Source organism: Bombina bombina, chromosome 1 (genome assembly GCF_027579735.1).
Source record: "Bombina bombina isolate aBomBom1 chromosome 1, aBomBom1.pri, whole genome shotgun sequence".
NCBI lineage: Eukaryota > Metazoa > Chordata > Amphibia > Anura > Bombinatoridae > Bombina > Bombina bombina.
This window is the reverse complement of record NC_069499.1, coordinates 1,464,036,748-1,464,056,908: the sequence shown is the minus strand read 5'-3', so window position 1 is coordinate 1,464,056,908 and position 20,161 is coordinate 1,464,036,748. Positions and strand designations below refer to the sequence as shown.

The window sequence follows — 20,161 nt, the reverse complement described above, 5'->3', positions numbered from 1 at the left end:
ATGTAGGAGTAGAACCCCACACCATGACCTACAACCGCAAGGCTCCCTTACCTAATTTTACAGAATTACTTCTTTAGAAATGCAAAATACATTATATTTAAAAGGACAATATACTATAAAATGTATTTCCCCTTAATGTATTTAGAATGCAGAGTTTAAATATATACGGGAAATTGCTGATTTTTTGTCTATGAAACAGCTGTCTGCTAATTGAAAATGCAACCCAATTAAAGGGCTGGGCTTGCAGGGAGAGCAGAACTAATTAGCCTATTTCGTTATAGTTACACAAAAATCCTCCTTTTTTATATCTATATACACAGTGAGACCAATACTTAAAGAAAACCCCCACTAGGAGTGTGATTACTTCTATACCTTTTTTATATACAGCTTTTTTACGACTAATACTTAGGTACTGAAATGTTTAGTATATGCAGGAAAACATTAGGCAAAAGCCTAAACTTAAAATGACAAAATGAAGGTAAAGGATCTGTATACAAATGAATACACTCCAGTGGTATCATCCGGAACACATTAAAGGAGAGAAACAAAAATCACAGTACACTGTCCCTTTAACAAGAGTTCAATAAATCAATTTTATTATTGTAATATCTAATCAATTTTAAAACAGACTTTGCTGAGTCTAATTAGTTTTTTTTGTTAAATATTAAAGGGACACTGTACCCAAATTTTTTCTTTCGTGATTCAAATAGAGCATGACATTTTAAGCAACTTTCTAATTTACTCCTATTATCAAATTTTCTTCATTCTCTTGGAATCTTTATTTGAAATGCAAGAATGTAAGTTTAGATGCCGGCCCATTTTTTGTGAACAACCTAGGTTGTCCTTGCTGATTGGTGGATAAATTCATCCACCAATCAAAAACTGCTGTCCAGAGTTCTGAACCAAGAAAAAAGCTTAGATGCCTTCTTTTTTATATAAAGATAGCAAGAGAATGAAGAAAAATTGATAATATGAGTAAATTAGAAAGTTGCTTAAAATTGCATGCTCTATCTGAATCACAAAAGAAACATTTTTGGTTCAGTGTCCCTTTAAGACTTGATTCTCTAAAGCTCTCTGGTGAGATACCGCAAGCTATTTTAGAAAGATAAATTTTAGTTTGATTTCTGTTTATCTCGCTACATAGGGCTCTGGATGTGAAGGAGAGACACATACAATATAATAATAATAATTATAAATAATATAAAAATTGTTTGCATGTAATTATCTCCAAGCAGGGGAGTTTTTATAGTTGCACCCTAAGAATGAATAAAAAATAAATAATAACACAAGGTTTTACCACTAATAAGAATATTTAGATTTTGTATCTTGATCCCCTCATTCTCAAATATATTAAGACAAGTAATACATAAAAAATATGTTAAATAAGAAAAAATCCCTTTTAAAACTCATCTCTCTCTCTCTCTTTCTAGGCAAATTAATGGAAACTATGGAACAATTTTCAAAGTTGACCTGTGTATGTGATTGACCCAGCTTGAGGTAAATAATGGATGTTTTATTCATTTTAAATACAGCTATACAGATTTTGAATTTTGCTAGAGAAAAAAGAGCGAGCAGTAAGTCTAGAACAGCATGCACAAGCCCACTGAAAACAGAACTGTGTGTAGTTGTATCATTGTGATATAATAAGTGCTATATTCCTGTACGTTCAGTCAGGCAATTTATTTTTACCTTGAGTGCAGGAGTAATAAATGAGGAAACCATATGCTTTTCCCAAGCATTTCTTCCCAGCTTTGAGGACAAAGTTTCATCAAAATGTACAGCCCCTAAGAATGAGAAATACATTTAATTACTACCAAATACTACATCATAGTAATTTGTATGATTAAAAATCCCCAGATTTTTCTCAAATGTTTAGATGTTTATGTGCATAAATATGTGTGGGGCATTCAACTGTGAACTGTGTTTTGTCCACTGCTACAAGAGACGCTGAAGTGCATCTTGACCCTGCAACATTCTACACACTGATTACTTAATTAGTGCAGAAACTATATATGTATCTATATTTACCCCTATCTGGCCTTTGGCAAAGATATAGGTTAAACTAATACAATAGGCTTTCCATGGGGTATGTCCCTGCATTGCAAAACAAAGCAAAAAATAAATAAAAAATATGACAGTTTTAAATTATTTCAATACATTTATTGGATATTTGTATCTTTTACATAGATTATGTTGCATTCAGAAGTCCAGTTATTGTAATGGCCCTGGTAAAAATATTTAAAATGTTACCAGTGATATATGAGTGTTATATTAAATGGTTATGATGGGTTGGTTTAAAGTTAAGTGCATTTAATTATCATTAAGAGGTTACTTTCTGCAACTACAATGATATAATAATGGCATACGATGCACAGTGTATGTCTAGTAGGTGTAAACAGAGGGAGCAAAAACATACAGCAGTATTATAAAAATACAGATTTAATTCATGTGACCACTCATGCAAAAATAAATAACATTTATACTTTAGTGTAAGATCACTGTCGGTCCTATGTAAATTGATGGTTGTTGTTGGAACATTATTATTATTGGTTATTTGTAGAGCGCCAACAGATTCCGCAGCGCTATAAACAAATGCGGAGTACAACAAAACAATTATAGGGATCAAATGGGTAGAGGGCCCTGCCAAGAGTTGCACTGTTGTAGTCATGAGATGTTTAACTTACACTGTCCAGGTTGTTGGTTAGTATTTGTTAGCATATTGCGAAGAATCAAGTGTACAATTGTTGTCGTCTCATCTGCACTCTTTCCAAGAGTATTCTTAAGATGCTCCAAGTCTTTTGCAATATGGCCCAAAAGGAAGCGTCCAGGATCTTGTACTTGTGGTTTTAAAATAACCATTAAACTCTAAGAAAGATAACAGTGAAATTAAGAGAAATATTTTCACATGAAAAAACTGATTTACTGTTAAAAAAACAAAAACCTCAGACAGAATTATTATCCTATACCAGGGTTGGTAAACGTTGATGGAAGCATGTGCCCCAAATGGTAGTGCTAAAACCTACTCTCATAGGCAGTATGGTATGGCGCTAGCAGCGGGCAGTATGGTAATAGCCCAGGTGCAGCACTGCATGCCATATACAAATTGTTGCTGTATGTGCCACCTTTGTCAAGGGTACAGGAGGAGATGGGTCTTACAGATGTTGCTGTGGTGTAAGGGACTGCACTCTTGCTATATCCAGAAACACTTCTCTAACACTATGTATGCTGAGCTGACACCGCAGGGAAGGAGGAATATAGGAGGTTGCTCTCTCATTTAAATCCCTTTAGGAAGCACTTGCAGGAGGCTTTCTTTGAGCCCAGTGACATCCACACTTAAAGGGACAGTTCACCCCCAAAAATATCCCCTTTAAATTGCTCCAAATGATCAATTTTACCTGCTGAGTGTATTAAATTGTTGACAAGCAGCTCATTTACCCCTATTTTGGCATTTGAAATAGCTGACTTAGCCTGTGGTATCCCCACCTATACTGAAAATTTCTATACTGGAGTCCAGGCTATTGAATAGCCTAAGTAAACACAGCCAGCAGAAGAAATTACACTCCCAGTGGGGTGCAGGATAGTTAAGCAATAAAATTATCATTTTACATTGTTCTCTCTAAGTATTGAGCTTTGGTTTTTGAGAGAAATATAAGATAATGAAGCAAGTTTGTGTACACAAAGTGATAACATAATGAGATATGATATTACCTGAAGCTTAACCCATTGTAATAGGCTGTGGTTTCAAAGATCAAAACCAGCTACTTCATATACACAAATAAACCGAAAAATGCAATTTCTCATACATTTTATACTCTGCAGCTGGTATACCAAGTCATTGAAAATACTGTACATTCATACAGAAATAATTTTACAGTATACTGTCCCTTCAAAAACTGGGAGCTTGGAAGCAAGAGCTTGGTTATTTAGTCTATATTTCTGTTTCCTGACATGTTTTTCCCTTCCCCTTCCAGATCCAGTTCCTACTTACTTGCTGTGGTCCTTGGTTTTGTGACTGCTACCTCACCTGAAAATACCTCTGGGCCTGTTTCCTACTCTCAGACTACCTGGCTCCTCATCAGACTCATTGCCTACACTCTGGAAAAGTCTGTCTCATCTTCAGATCTTTACATAGAATGGTAAAAGCAAGGTTGTACATTTTTGTGACTGGGTTCCAGATCAACAAACTCAAGTAATTGTTTACCACAACTTCTACTCTAGGTGGAATACATTTAATTATATCTAACATTATTGTGCTGTACCCGTGGATTGTGTTCCGCTCCAAGTATCATTGAAAGGTGAGTCAGAAGTCGTAACAAAATAAATGCTGGTGCAGGAACATCTCGGTCAGGTGCTACACTTGACCCAAGACGTTCAGGAGCTCCCAAAACATGTCCAGTCTGTGTTCGGTCAACTTCCTGTCTGTTTCAAAAAACAAAACAAAACATTGATCTTTAATAAATGAAATCTACAAATGGAACACTGGTCTTGGGTTGACAATACCCATGGACTTTATTTTCAAATAAATGAACATAAAGATGATATTCTTAAATATCCTATTTTTATATATATATTTATATATATAAAAAAAATCTTCTGACATTACAGTGTGCTCAAACTTAAGATCTTTTTAGACCACTATATAAACAGATACAGCTGAATGTAGTAAAGTTGTATATGTCATGAGATGCAGGACACATGCAGGACACAGCAAAGATGGTACAACTCTATTTTATTGTAGAGCATGGAAACATACATCTGCTAGCATTGATCTCACTAACTAACTGCGACACAGACAAATGGACCTAAACCCCGCCCCCAATCTGGTGACGTCACTTCTCACTCTCATCACATCTTCCCCCTTTCAAAAGACAAAGCATACATTTTTTTTTTCATTTGAATATAACAAAGTATACAACAACAATTTTGTATAATGAAAAAACAAATCCAGAGACGTTCCGGCAGAAATGCAAAAGTGCTTGTAAGTTAAAACTGGTTCTTTATTAGGACATATTAAAAACGAAACAAAAATAGGCAGACTCCATATATACAAAGAGAGAATCAAAAAAAGGTCTGACCGGTTTCAGCCATACTGGCTGTAGTCAACAATTTTGTATAGTATATAACAAATAAGTTACAGAAAATATAAACAACATGAATTACATCCTGACTTGAACATCGGGGTAGACTACCCTAGTCCACAGTGACCATGGGATTATTCTGCCCATACTTCCGTTCTCTGTTCTAACTAAAGTTAATCCCGATATCGGGCCGGACGTTTCACCACTCTTCCGCTTGATGTAACTCTACATGAACTGTCCTCTGATACAGAAGAAGGTGATTGAGAGTCCGCTGGAGGCAGAGACATATCCCCGCTGTGAGCTTGCCGAGGGGAAGGCACCCCTTTTAAAACAGGGGATCCCACCGGCGGTGGTACTGAGGCATCCAGTTCCAAACTCTCAGGTAAAGGCTGAAGATGTTTTCGGTTACGGCGTGTAACTGTTCCTCCATCAGTAAGGACTACATAAGACCTTGGTTCTGGAGAGCGTCCAATTACCGTAGCAGGCATCTTCCATTTCTTCTCATCATCAAGTTTAATTCTGACACTTTGCCCCGCATTCAGCTCCTGCAAGGGCCTCACAGAATGTCTCCTGTCGTAGAAGAATCGATAGCCCCTTTTTGCCTCTTCATCCCTCCTAAGGACTTTGTCCGGAGGAATAGAGCTAGTTGGCTGGAAGACACCCACAGAGGGTAAGGTGGTGCGAATCTGGCATCCTAGCATCAGCTGTGCCGGGCTAAAGCCTGTGGCTTGAATGGGAGTCGCCCTATAGGACAAGAGGGCCAGGTACAGCTCAGATTGCTTTAAAATTAATTTTGTTATTTGAACTGCCCTTTCAGCCATTCCGTTGGCCTGCGGGTAATGTGGACTTGACGTAGAATGTATAAAATCATATTCCCTTCTGAAAGAACTGAACTCTGTGGAAGCGAACTGCATTCCGTTATCACTCACCAGCTCCATTGGTATGCCCCACTGGGCGAACAAGCTCTTGAGACGAGTGATAACGGCTTGACTTGTGATTTCATTCAAAGGTGCAATTTCCAAATACCTGGAATAGTAGTCGATCACGACTAAGAACTTTTTCCTGTGCAATTCGCACAAATCAGCAGCTATTTTCTGCCACGGGCCTGCAGGCAGCGGAGTAGAAATCAAGGGCTCCCTTCTCTGAGTAGGCCAGCGTTCCCGACAAAAAGGCACATTTAGACACATGGCTTGCAATGTCGGAACTAATTCCAGGCCACCATACAGCCGTAGCTGCCCTTTCTCTGCACTTTGTAATGCCTAAGTGGCCATCGTGAATCCTGTTTAACATCTCCTGCCGCATGCTAACAGGAATAACAATGCGGTCCTAGAACAGCACCAACCCATCCAGCTTCGGGGAGCCTGCCCATATAATTTACAAGGCCCAATATTTGTCTCAGCTCATGTACATCAGAAGGATTTTCATCTGTTCAATAGCACAATAGCACAAATTTTCTCGGGGTCTGGTTTGATGCCATCCCCATTGATGATATGCCCAAAGTAACATAACTCAGCTTCAAAATGGCATTTCTCTTTGTTTAGCTTCAGCCCGGACTCTCTGATACTCTGCAGCACACAGCTCAATCGCTGATCATGTTCCTCCAATGTAGACCCATACACTAAGATTTCATCCATGACGACTGCCGTGCCCACGTGGTCTCCTAGGAGAGAACTAATTTCTCTTTGGAAGATTTCAGGATCAGAGGATATCCCGAAGGGGAGTCTGCAAAAACAAAACTGACCTACTGGTGTAATGAAGGTAGTCAGTTTGCAGGAAATTTGGATCTAGAGGTATCTGCAATAAGCCGCTAGAAGCATCCAATGTAGAGAAGAACTTTGCCCCCGGAGCTATGTCTTCAAGTGTCGGCAGCACATATCTCTCTCTCTCGTCACCGCCTCATTCAGCCTTTTCAAATCTATGCAGATGCGTACCTTCCCGTTTTTCTTCGCAACGGGCACAATGGGGGGCACACCAGTCAGTTGCTTCAACAACCTCTTCAATAACCCCATATTCTTCATATGCAGAAGCTCCTTCTCCACTTGAGGCATGAGCGGGAACAGAATACTACGGGGAGTGGTAATGCTGTATGGGACTGCGTCACCTTTAAGTGATATACGGACTGGGATGCAATTCAGTAGGCCCAATTCACCAAAGATATCTTCTGAGATCTCATTCACTCTGTACCACTAGGCCCAAACCACAGGCTGCTTTTCTGCTCAATAAGTTGTTAACACACTGACCTCTAATCACATGCACCCACATGGTGAATTTCCTTTGCTTGTACTCGCAGCTGGCAAGAAATTTCCCTGCACAATCAATGCGGCCACCAGGACTATGGACTTTTGTTGTAACTTTCGCCAGCTGGGGCTGTCGAGGCAGTTTTATGAACGCTGCAAGAGACATTACAGTGATGTCTACTCCTGTGTCAATCTTAAAGGCAACTTTGGCTCCCATTAAAGTAAGGGTAACCCTCCAATCATCTTCTGAACCTGGCCGTTCATCAACAAACCCCACAAAGGACACTTCTTGACCCTCCTGGTCGCTATCCACCTGCATCTCCTTAATATATTCAGTCTTACACACCACTTCAAAATGGCCCATCCTGTTACATTTTCTACATCTTTTGTCTTTAGCAGGGCATATGACACTCTCTGATCATGGGCACGGTTGCACCGTGTGCATCGGGCATGCTGCGCCCATCCACTTCTGGGCCTGTTGCCCTAGGTCTACCGCTCACACTGTGCCTTTCACTAGCAGCTCTCCTGAACTGCTGCACTTCGTCCACAATACTCTCAGACCTCAGATCAGCACTTTGCTTTTTCACCAGTTCACTCTGGCGGGCCATCCTAATAGCCCCATCTAATGTTAAATCAGACTCTAACTGTAGCTTCAGTGAGACTTCAGCATCTGCAATTCCAATAACTATTCCGTCTCTGATTTGCTCTTCTTTAGCAACACCAAACTCACAGAATTCAGCTAGTTCATACAGGCTGCGCACAAATGAGTTTATTCATAACTATTTCAAAGGCAAATTCTTCCTCTTCTTGGAAAGTAAAAGCATTGAACACTGGCTCCACATCTTTCCCCATAGAGTATAAAAGTGAATTAACTTGTACTTCACCACTCTCCTTGTCCAGCTTGGAAGCAATCCTGAAGCGCTGAAACCGCTGACACCATGTGGGCCAAGCTGCAGGCTGAGAGAAGTCAAAAGGCTCAGGTGGGATAAACTTTGACATCGTCATCGATCAGGAAACAGAAGCGCAGGCAAGAACTTCTGACACATGTCACGAGATGCAGGACACATGCAGGACAACTCTATTTTATTGTAGATCATGGAAACATACATCTGCTAGCATTGATCTCACTAACTAATTGCGAGACAGACAAACGGACCTAAGCCCCGCCCCTAATCTGGTGACGTCACTTCCCACTCTCATCACAGTATATATAAGTCAAAACAATTCCTAAAAAAAAACAACTCATAATATTCACATTTTGTATCATTGTTATGCTAGTGAATATAAAGTTTAAGTTACTTTTAAATTTGATGATGTTCAGAAAGAATAATACTGGAATAAACGGGACAGTAAAGCCAAAATGAAACTTTCATGATTTAGACAGGTTATGCAATTTTAAACAACTTTACCATGTGTACTCAGATTATCAAATTTTATTTGCTTTGTACTTTTGACATCCTTTGTTGTAGAGTAAACCTAGGAGCAGCAATGCACTACTAGGAGCTAGCTAAACATATTTGGTAAGCCATTGGCAAGAGGCATAACTGTGCAGCCACCAATCACCAGCTAGTTCCTAGTTGTACATTGCTACACCGTATCTAGACATGTTTTCCACAAAGGATACCTAGAACAAAGCACATTTTATGCTCTATCTGCATCAAGAATATTTTATTTTGACTTTACTGTCCCATTACACCGGAGTTCAGAAGGTGCTTAATACTGTATACATCCTGTGTCTAGAACACATATAGGCTGAAATGGTTCAATGATGGAGAGAATGGTAGAGAAATGGTCCTACTAGAAATTTGCCCCAGGTACACCGTAATTTCTAGGTATTCCCCCTATTTGGATATTTTTTTTTCTCCACATTTGTTCTTGAAAAGGGATACAATTTCAGTTTGATATATGATACAAAAAGAGGGGCACAAAAATGTAAGACTTTTATTAAGACCATTATTAAAGGGTCATAAAACCCAAAATTGTTCTTTTACGACTAAGATAGAATATTACAATTTTAAACAATTTTCCATTACTTCTATTATCTAATTTGCTTCCTTCTCTTAGTATCCTTTGTTGAAAAGCACGCCTAGGTAGACTCAGGAGAACAAATACACTACTGGGAGCTAGCTGCCAACAGGTGGCTCCACATATATGCCTCTTGTCTTTGACTTATCCAATGTGCTTTGCTAGCCTCCAGCAGTGCATTGTGGCTTTTCAACAAAGGATACAAAAAGAATGAAGAAAATGTGATAACAGAAGTAAATCAGAAAGTTTTTTAAAATTCGATCTATCAATCAACACTTACTGAATTATAGTAAATCCGGCTTGTGCAACATGATTCTGACCACCGACTGCAGCTCCACAGTCTATGCATCTGCTGAGTTCCATTGGCTGTCCACACTGTCAAACAGAATGAAAGGTAAGTATGAATTACAAGGAATCATACAAATAGTCTATCTCACAAGTATATAGTGCACAATGATGAAATACAGTGGGTTACAAAATTTCCATAATCTCAGATGTATATAGTGCACATTTTCCAATAAAAATGTGTATACTCACCTCTCCAATAGCACAATAATGATTGTTGGGGCAAACTAAAAACAAGAAAAGCTTTAGTTAGTAAATTCTTCACAAATACAGTTTATATCAGTAAAGATTTCATAGTACTATCGGCATACACATATGATAAATATTAAGAATTATCATACCACTAAACTACTTTTTAGTAATTCTTTTGTATACATAGTACCATCAGAAACATAGTACAGTACTGTAATCAGAAGGGTAATAGATGTTGTTTTAAATAAATATAGACCTTTATTTGCATTTTAGATCACAAAAATCAAGCCAAAGACACAGGCAGAGAAGATTGTGACTTACAGCCAGGGAGAAAAATAAATAAAGAATAATTTTTGATAAATTTTATTTAAAAAACAACAATCATATATATATATATATATATATATATATATATATATATATATATATATATATATATATATATATATATATATATATATATATATATATATATATATATATATATATATATAAAATAGTTTGGCTTTCAGAATAAGTTTGGATTTGGCAATTTTACCTCTATATGTATAGTCATATTTATTGTTTGTATATCATCACATCTACAGTATATTTGAGTATCTTTAAAGAAAGTAAAAATCCTTTTGCCAAAAAATAAGTGTAGTAAGTAAAATGTATAGGTGATACATTTAATAGCTAATTAATAGCGCAGTATTCTCCCCAGGACTTTTTTAGCGGGTGTACCACCCTGCTGATTTTACTGACCCCCAGGCTAAAATGTTAGCCAATTTTAAGCTAATATTAAAATGTTAAATGTTTATAGCACAAATAATCATTAAATACATTTATGTTAAACTAGTCCTAAAGCCCGTGTACACGGCCCATTTTTTGCAGTACAGCGGTCACACCCCTTGCTCTCTCCCTATCCCCCCTCTGTTTTGCTCTCTCTTTCTCCCCTCTCTTTTGCTCTCTCTTTCTCCCCTCTCTTTTGCTCTCTCCCCCCTCTCTTTTGCTCTCTCTCCCCCCTCTCTTTTGCTCTCTCTCTCCCTCCTCTCTTTTGCTCTCTCTCTTCCCCCTCTCTTTTGCTCTCTCTCCCCCTCTCTTTTGCTCTCTCTACCCCCCTCTTTTGCTCTCTCTCTTCCCCCTCTCTTTTGTACTCCCCCTCTCTTTATCTCTCTCTCCATTCTCTTTTGCTCTCTCCTCTCTCTTTTGCTCTCTCTCCCCCTCTCTTTTGTGCTCTCTCCCCCTCTCTTTTACTCTCCCCTCTCTTTTGCTCTCTCTCTCCCCTCTCTTTTGCTGTATCTCTCCCTCCTCTCTTTTGCTGTCTCTCTCCATCTCTTTTGCGCGCTCTCTCCCCCCTTTCTTTTGCTCTCTCTCCCCCTCTTTTGCTCTCTCTCCCCTCTCTTTTGCTCTCTCTCTCCTCTCCCTCTCTTTTGCTCTCTTTCCCCCTCTCTTTTGCTGTCTCTCTCCATCTCTTTTGCTCTCTCTCCCTCTCCCCTCTCTTTTGCTGTATCTCTCCCTCTCTTTTGCTCTCTCCCCCTCTCTTTTGCTGTCTCTCTCCATCTCTTTTGCTCTCTCTCCCCCTCTCTTTTGCGCTCTCTCTCTCCCCTCTCTGTTTTACTCTCTCCCCTTTCTTTTGCTTTCTCTACCCCCTCTTTTGCTCTCTATCTCCCCCCTCTCTTTTGCTCTCTCTCTCCCCTCTCTTTTGCTCTCTCTCTCCCCTCTCTTTTGCTCTCTCTCTCCCCTCTCTTTTGCTCTCTCTCTCCCCTCTCTTTTGCTCTCTCTCTCCCCTCTCTTTTGCTCTCTCTCTCCCCTCTCTTTTGCTCTCTCTCTCCCCTCTCTTTTGCTCTCTCTCTCCTCTCTCTTTTGCTCTCTCTCTCCTCTCTCTTTTGCTCTCTCTCCCTCTCTTTCCCCCTCTCTTTTGCTCTATCTCTCCCCTCTCTCTTTTACTCTCTCCCCTTTCTTTTGCTCTCTCTCCATCTCTTTTGCTCTTTCTCCCCCTCTCTTTTGCGCACTCTCTCTCCCCTTTCTTTCGCTCTCTCTATCCCCCCTCTTTTGCTCTCTCTCTCCCCCCTCTCTTTTGATCTCTCTCTCCACCCTCACATTCGCTCTCTCTCTCCCCTCTCTCTTTTGATATCTCTCTTCCTCTCTTTTGCTCTCTCTCTCTCTCCCCTCTCTCTTTTGCTGTCTCTCTTCCTTTCTTTTGCTGTCTCTCTACCACCCTCTCTTTTGCTCTCTCTCCCCCTCTTCTGCTCTTTCTCTCCCCTCTCTCTTTTGCTGTCTCTCTCCAACTCTTTTGCTCTCCTTCCCCCTCTCTTTTGCGCTTTCTCCACCTCTCTTTTGCACTCTCTATCTCCCCCTCTCTTTTGCTCTCTCTCCCCTCTCTCTTTTACTCTCTCCCCCTTTCTTTTGCTCTCTCTCCCCTCTCTCATTTGCTGTATCTCTCCCTCTCTTTTTCTCTCTCCCCCTCCACGTCACGCCCGGCCCCATCCACTCCACGCCAGATGCCAGGTCAGTTGCGCATGACAGCTTCGGACAAACACACTCGGCCTTTTATGATATAGGATTATGCAATTAATTTGTGTTTTGGATAGCAGAAAATGATATAATATTAGAAAATATTACCCTGCCCCCACCCAGTTGGCAAAAGTTTTGGTGGCGTACACTGTATTTGGTACAACTGCAAGCTTTCAGAATACTGAGGTTCCTTTATCAGACATTCTATCATACTGATATATGCGTATGTTATGACATATGTATGTTCTTATTGCTTAGACACTTGAATATTATATGTTGTCAACTGCATACATAGATATTATACATTTTATAATGATAAATTACATTATTTATGCTGTAATAAACATTTATAATTAATGTAATTGCTTGTCACAACGTAAAACAATTTCACATTGCAAACACATAATTGAATATATTTATAATAATAATTAAAAAAAAAGTATGCTTATCTGAAAAATTATTTCCACAAATTCATTCTTTACTGTTGGGAATTCAACACCTGGTCACCAGGAGAAGGCAAAGACACCACAGCCAAAGCATTAAGTATCCCTCCCACTTCCCATACTCCCCCAGTCATTCAGCCAGGGAAATCAGGAAAAGTAGAACACTAGGGGTATAGAGGTGTCAGAATTAAAAAAAGAAAATCTGACTTAAAATTACTTGGTGGGTCCGTGGACCAATATCCAAGCTAGATAGGACACAGAATGAACCGGGAGTGAAAATAAGGCAGGCGGACCTAATGTGAAGGCACCACGGTTGAAGCACCTTTCTCCCAAAAGACAAAAACATCAAACTAGTAAAATTTAGAAAAGGTATGCAAAGAAGACCAGGTAGTTGCCTTGCAGATGTGTTCCATAGAGGCTTCTCCTTAAAAGCCCAAGAAGACGACACAGCACATGTAGAGTGAGCTGTAATCCTATCAGGAGGCTGCTGACCAGCTTCCTCGTAAGCCAAACGATTGACACTCCGCAGCCAAAAGGAAAGTCACAGTGGCCTTCTGACCCTTGCGCTTACTGGAGTACACAACAAATAAGGAACAAGATTGTCTAAAATCATTGGTAGAATAAAGATAGAATTTCAAAGTACGCACCACATCCAGATTGTGCAACAACCACTCCTTCTGAGAAGGATTAGGACAAAAGGAAGGAACTACGATCTCCTGATTGATATTGCGGTCAGAGATCACCTTAGGTAGAAAACCCAACTTAGTACGTAGAACAGCCTTATCAGCATGAAAAATAAGATAAGGGGGATCACACTGTAAGGCAGATAATTACGAAACTCTACGAGCAGAAAAAATAGCCAACAAAAACAAAAATTTCCAAGATAAAAGTTTAACATCAACAGAATGCATAGGCTCAAATGAAGCCTGTTGAAGAACATGAAGAACCAGATTAAGGCTCCAAGGAGGAGCAACTGATTTAAACACAGGCCTGATTTTCCCCAGAGCCTGAACAAATGATTGAATATCTGAAAGATTAGCCAATTTGTTGTGTAGCAACATGTAAAGAGCAGAATCTATCCTTTGAGAGAACCAGACAAACCTTTCACCAAACCTTCTTGGAGAAACAAAAGAATTCGAGGAATTCTCACCCTTTTCCTAGGGAAACCTTGAGCCTCACACCAGGTTAGGTAGGTGCACCACACCTTGTGATACATCCAACGAGTCACTGGCTTACGAGCCTGGATTAAAGTATCAATGACCTTGTCAGAAAAAACCTCCATTGGACAGAAATAGGCATTCAATCTCCACGCAATCTCAGAGAATCTAGATTTAGGTACAGAAATGGACCTTGAAGTAGAAGGTCCGCTCTCTGAGGCAATCTCCACAAAGGAGAGGATGACATCTTCACCAGGTCTGCGAACCAAGTCCTGCGAAGCCACACTGGAGCAGTTAGAATCCTGTTTGATTCGGGCAATTACCCGGGGAAGAAGAGCAAACAAAGGAAACTGATAAATAAGTTTGAACTTCCAAGGAACCACTAATGCATCCACCAACAGTGCTTGGGTATACCTTAATCTCGAACCTTATCTGGGCAGTTTGGTTTTGAGATGAGAGGCCATCACGTCTATCTCCAGAACACGCCACCTGAGGGTTATCTCGGAAAACACCTCTCGATGAAGAGCCCATTCAACTGGATGGAATGTCTGTCTGCTCAGGTAATCCACCTCCCAATTGTCTACTCCCAGGATATGGATGGCCGAAATGTGACAATTGTGGGACTCTGCCCTCCTTCATCACCAGGGAACTCTCGAAAATTGCCATACTGATGACCCCTGGACCTAGCCTTCTTATTCTGAGGAAGGAAGGCACCCTTCCTGCCAGTCACCTAGGAAATGATGGAATCCAGGCCCGGTCCAAATAAAGACTTCCCCTTAAAAAGGAGAGAAGTCTTGACTTAGATACTATATCATATCCGCTGACCAGGACTTTAGCCACAAGGCCGTACGCGACAGAACCGCAAAGCCAGACGACTTAGCACTCAGGCAAAAAAACCTGCATATTAGCGTCACAAAGGAATTGGCTATCTTGAGAGCCCTAATACGTCTCCTCCAGAATCAACTCCGATAAAGTCGCACCAATTAGTAGCGGTTCCAGCAACCGCCACAATACTCGCAGTCGGTTGAAAAAGAAGGCCAAGCTAAGTACCCCTCCATCTTTCTGTCCATGGGCTCCCTAAAGGAGGTACTATCCTCTAAAGGAATAGTAGTACGTTTGACCAGGGTGGAAATAGTGCCATCCACTGTGGGAATGAAACTGAAAATTTCCAGATTAGATTCAGGAACAGGAAACATCTTTTTGAAATTAGAAGACGGGGAGAACCTCAGCAGCTCTGGGTCTAACATCATAAACCTTGTCCAGTTTTGGAATCTTAGGTTCCTCTGATGGTTTCGGTTCAGGAACATCTAAAGTCGATGATACCTTCTTGAGTAAAAAGCAAAGGTGTTCAAGCTTGAATCTGAAGTTTATCTCCTCAGACTCTACTGTTTTTTTTTTCACAGAAGAGTCTGAATCAGAAATCTCACCCTCAGAGACTACAGAGGTATGCTCATCCTCAAGAGTGCTCAACAACCCCGTTAGAGCACTCAGACAGCCAAGTCCCAATATCCTGTTAATCCCCATTAGCCAGCAGGATAGTCACAGGAGTCCCTGAGTAAAAACTGCTGCTTAAATCTTACATGAAGATTCCATAGAGAAAATTTCCATGTAGAGTCCACAGACCCTATCAGAGGATATTAGGTGCCATCTGGTCACCTATAATAAGGCCCATCTTCTTCAGTGTCCTAGAGGAATATATAAAAGACACTTACCCTTCAGGGTCTCTGCTGTGCACTTCCATGTCTGACAGTTTCATCCACATCAGACAGGGACCTGATGCAGAAAGGAAAGCAGTGTAAGATATCACTGGTTGCCAGGTGGTGGTGTTAGCATAGAAAAAGCTGGAAGGAGGCTAGAGAGAAGATTCACTGCAACATCCAGCAGCTAACAGCTACCAATACTCTTACTAAGAGGATTACATGGACAAAGCATAACCCCAGTCCTATCTTGCAGGGAAACTACACATTAAAAGACTAAATATCCATTCTTTCTTCAGAGAACTTTCTTCGCCAACCTCCAAGTTACAGAGGCAAAGAATGATTGGGGGAGTATGGGAAGTGGGAGGGATACTTAATGCTTTGGCTGGGGTGTCTTTGCCTCCTCCTGGTGGCCAGGTGTTGAACTCCCAACAGTAATGACTCTCCATGCCATTGGAAAGAAATGGTTTATTTCTCTTATCTAAACAGAATTTGTTTTATTCAGATAATGACATGAACACCACTTAAAGGGACAGTAAAGTCAAAATTAAACTTTCTTTCCTAAGACACGGAGAGTCCACAACATCATTCCAATTACTAGTGGCATATTTAACTCCTGGCCAGCAGGAGGAGGCAAAGAGCACCCCAGAAAAGCTGTTAAGTCTAAGTTCCCTTACCCATAATCCCCAGTCATTCTCTTTGTCTCTCTCAATAGAGGTTGTGCAAAGTCGGTGTCTGAAGATAATTTGTCCTTTTATGGGTATTTTTCCCTGCAAGCAAGGACTGGGGTCTAGCTGTGCCATGTCAATTTCTTCTAACAAGTTTGCTACCCCTTTGTTAAAAGTCAGGGTTGGTGACTCTGATCTTTCTCTTACTACAGGTCCATGACAGGGAGCGCTGTGCCTGCCACACCTATGTTGCTGCTTTCTGCCCTGCAGCCAGATCCACAGGTAAGTGACGCTTCCTTTCTAGGTTAGAAAGGACAGCACTTCAGAGGTAAACCTCTAGTGGATCTCATTATGGGACAAAAACAGAATTTATGCTTACCTGATAAATTACTTTCTCCAACGGTGTGTCCGGTCCACGGCGTCATCCATTACTTGTGGGAAATGTTCTCCCCCACAGGGAAAGGCAAGGAGAGCACACAGCAAGAGCTGTCCATATAGCTCCCCCTCTGGCTCCGCCCCCCAGTCATTCGACCGACGGTTAGGAGAAAAAGGAGAAACTATAGGGTGCCGTGGTGACTGTAGTGTATAAAGAAAATTTTTTTCAACCTGATTAAAAAAACCAGGGCGGGCCGTGGACCGGACACACCGTTGGAGAAAGTAAGTTATCAGGTAAGCATAAATTCTGTTTTCTCCAACATTGGTGTGTCCGGTCCACGGCATCATCCATTACTTGTGGGAACCAATACCAAAGCTTTAGGACACGGATGAAGGGAGGGAGCAAATCAGGTTACCTAAACAGAAGGCACCACGGCTTGTAAAACCTTTCTCCCAAAAACAGCCTCCGAAGAAGCAAAAATATCAAATTTGTAGAATTTGGCAAAAGTGTGCAGAGAAGACCAAGTCGCTGCCTTACATATCTGGTCAACAGAAGCCTCGTTCTTATAGGCCCATGTGGAAGCCACAGCGCTAGTAGAGTGAGCTGTGATACGGTCAGGAGGCTGCCGTCCGGCAGTCTCATAAGCCAAGCGGATAATGCTTTTCAGCCAGAAAGAGAGAGAGGTAGCAGTAGCTTTTTGACCTCTCCTCTTACCAGAGTAAACGACAAACAAGGATGAGGTTTGTCTAAAATCTTTTGTTGCTTCTAAATAGAACTTTAAAGCACGAACAACATCTAAATTGTGTAATAAACGTTCCTTCTTTGAAACTGGATTCGGACACAAAGAAGGAACAACTATTTCCTGGTTGATGTTCTCGTTGGAAACAACTTTTGGAAGAAAACCAGGCTTAGTACGCAAAACAACCTTATCTGAATGGAACACCAGATAGGGTGGATCACACTGCAAAGCAGATAATTCAGAAACTCTTCTAGCAGAAGAAATAGCAACCAAAAACAGAACTTTCCAAGATAGTAACTTAATATCTATGGAATGTAAAGGTTCAAACGGAACCCCTTGAAGAACTGAAAGAACTAAATTTAGACTCCAAGGAGGAGTCATGGGTCTGTAAACAGGCTTGATTCTAACCAAAGCCTGAACAAAAGCTTGTACATCTGGCAAAGCTGCCAGTCGTTTGTGCAACAAGACGGATAATGCAGAAATCTGTCCTTTTCGAGAACTAGCTGACAATCCTTTATCCAAACCTTCTTGGAGAAAGGAGAGAATCTTTGGAATTTTAATCTTACTCCAGGAGAATCCTTTGGATTCACACCAACAGATATATTTTTTCCATATTTTATGGTAAATCCTTCTAGTCACAGGTTTTCTGGCTTGGACCAGAGTATCAATCACAGAATTTGAAAACCCACGCTTGGATAAAATCAAGCGTTCAATTTCCAAGCAGTCAACTGCAGAGAAACTAGATTGGGATGTTCGAATGGACCTTGTACTAGAAGGTCCTGTCTCAAAGGTAGCTTCCATGGTGGAGCCGATGACATATTCACCAGGTCTGCATACCAAGTCCTGCGTGGCCACACAGGAGCTATCAGAATCACCGAGGCCTTCTCCTGTTTGATCCTGGCTATGAGCCTGGGGAGGAGAGGAAACGGTGGAAACACATATGCTAGGTTGAACGACCAAGGCGCCACTAATGCATCCACTAGAGTCGCCTTGGGATCCCTGGATCTGGACCCGTAGCAAGGAATCTTGAAGTTCTGACGGGACGCCATTAGATCCATGTCTGGAATGCCCCATAATTGGGTTAACTGAGCAAAGACCTCCGGATGGAGTTCCCACTCCCCCGGATGGAAAGTCTGACGACTCAAATAGTCCGCCTCCCAGTTGTCTACTCCTGGGATGTGAATAGCAGATAGATGGCAGGAGTGATTCTCTGCCCATTGGATTATCTTGGTTACTTCCTTCATCGCTAGGGAACTCTTTGTTCCCCCCTGATGATTGATGTACGCAACAGTCGTTATGTTGTCCGACTGAAATCTTATGAACCTGGCTTCCGCTAGCTGAGGCCAAGCCAGGAGCGCATTGAATATAGCTCTTAGTTCCAAAATGTTTATCGGGAGAAGCGACTCTTCTCGCGACCATAGGCCCTGAGTTTTCAGAGAGTCCCAGACCGCGCCCCACCCCAAGAGGCTGGCGTCGGTCGTGACGATGACCCACTCCGGTCTGCGGAAACTCATTCCCTGAGACAGGTGATCCTGGGTCAACCACCAGAGAAGTGAGTCCCTGGTTACCTGGTCTACTTGAATTTGGGGAGACAAGTCTGTATAGTCCCCATTCCACTGATTGAGCATGCACAGCTGTAATGGTCTTAGATGAATTCGAGCAAAAGGAACCACATCCATTGCTGCGACCATTAGTCCTATTACTTCCATGCATTGAGCTATGGAGGGTTGAGGAATAGAGTGAAGAACTCGACAAGCTTTTAGAAGCTTTGTCTTTCTGACGTCTGTGAGAAAGATCTTCATTTCCACAGAATCTATTATTGTTCCCAGAAAAGGAACCCTTGTGGACGGTGACAGTGAACTTTTTTCTATGTTCACTTTCCACCCGTGAGATCTGAGAAAAGCCAACACAATGTCTGTATGAGCCCTCGCTTTGGAAAGAGACGACGCTTGGATTAGGATGTCGTCTAGATAAGGTGCTACAGCGATGCCCCTCGGTCTTAGGACCGCTAGAAGGGACCCTAGCACCTTTGTGAAAATTCTGGGAGCGGTGGCTAAACCGAATGGAAGAGCCACAAACTGGTAATGTTTGTCCAGAAAGGCGAACCTCAGGAACTGATGATGAGATTTGTGGATTGGGATATGCAGATACGCATCCTTCAGATCCACGGTAGTCAAAAATTGACCCTGCTGGATTGTTGGTAAGATTGTCCGAATGGTTTCCATCTTGAAGGATGGAACTCTGAGGAACTTGTTTAATATCTTTAAATCCAGAATTGGCCTGAAAGTTCCCTCTTTTTTGGGAACCACAAACAGGTTTGAGTAAAACCCTAGACCTTGTTCCCCGGAGGGGACTGGGTTTATCACTCCCATCTTTGATAGGTCTCTTACACAATGTAAGAATGCCTGTTTCTTTATCTGGTCTGAAGATAAGCGAGACAGGTGGAACCTTCCCTTTGGAGAAAGTCCCTTGAATTCTAACAGGTATCCCTTGGAAACTCTCTCTAGTGCCCAGGGATCCAGAACATCTCTTGCCCAAGCCTGAGCGAAGAGAGATAGTCTGCCCCCTACCAGATCCGGTCCCGGATCGGGGGCTACCCCTTCATGCTGTCTTGGTAGCAGCAGCAGGTTTCTTGGTTTGTTTACCCTTGTTCCAGCCTTGCATGGGCTTCCAAGCGGGTTTGGGCTGGGCCGCGTTACCTTCTTGTC

General features: G+C 41.4%; 1 protein-coding gene across 1 annotated transcript in view; it reads right to left on the bottom strand.

Moving 5' to 3' along the window:
• Nucleotides 1-20,161, bottom strand: part of RNF213 (ring finger protein 213) — an 881,087-nt gene that overhangs the window by 49,945 nt on the left and 810,981 nt on the right. Inside the window, exons 50-54 of the mRNA XM_053706514.1 lie at nucleotides 9,878-9,912; nucleotides 9,621-9,715; nucleotides 4,260-4,419; nucleotides 2,685-2,865; nucleotides 1,690-1,784 (exon numbers count right to left, since the gene is read on the bottom strand). Of these exons, the coding sequence (XP_053562489.1) occupies nucleotides 1,690-1,784; nucleotides 2,685-2,865; nucleotides 4,260-4,419; nucleotides 9,621-9,715; nucleotides 9,878-9,912 (566 nt within the window). The remainder of the gene's footprint in view (nucleotides 1-1,689; nucleotides 1,785-2,684; nucleotides 2,866-4,259; nucleotides 4,420-9,620; nucleotides 9,716-9,877; nucleotides 9,913-20,161) is intronic.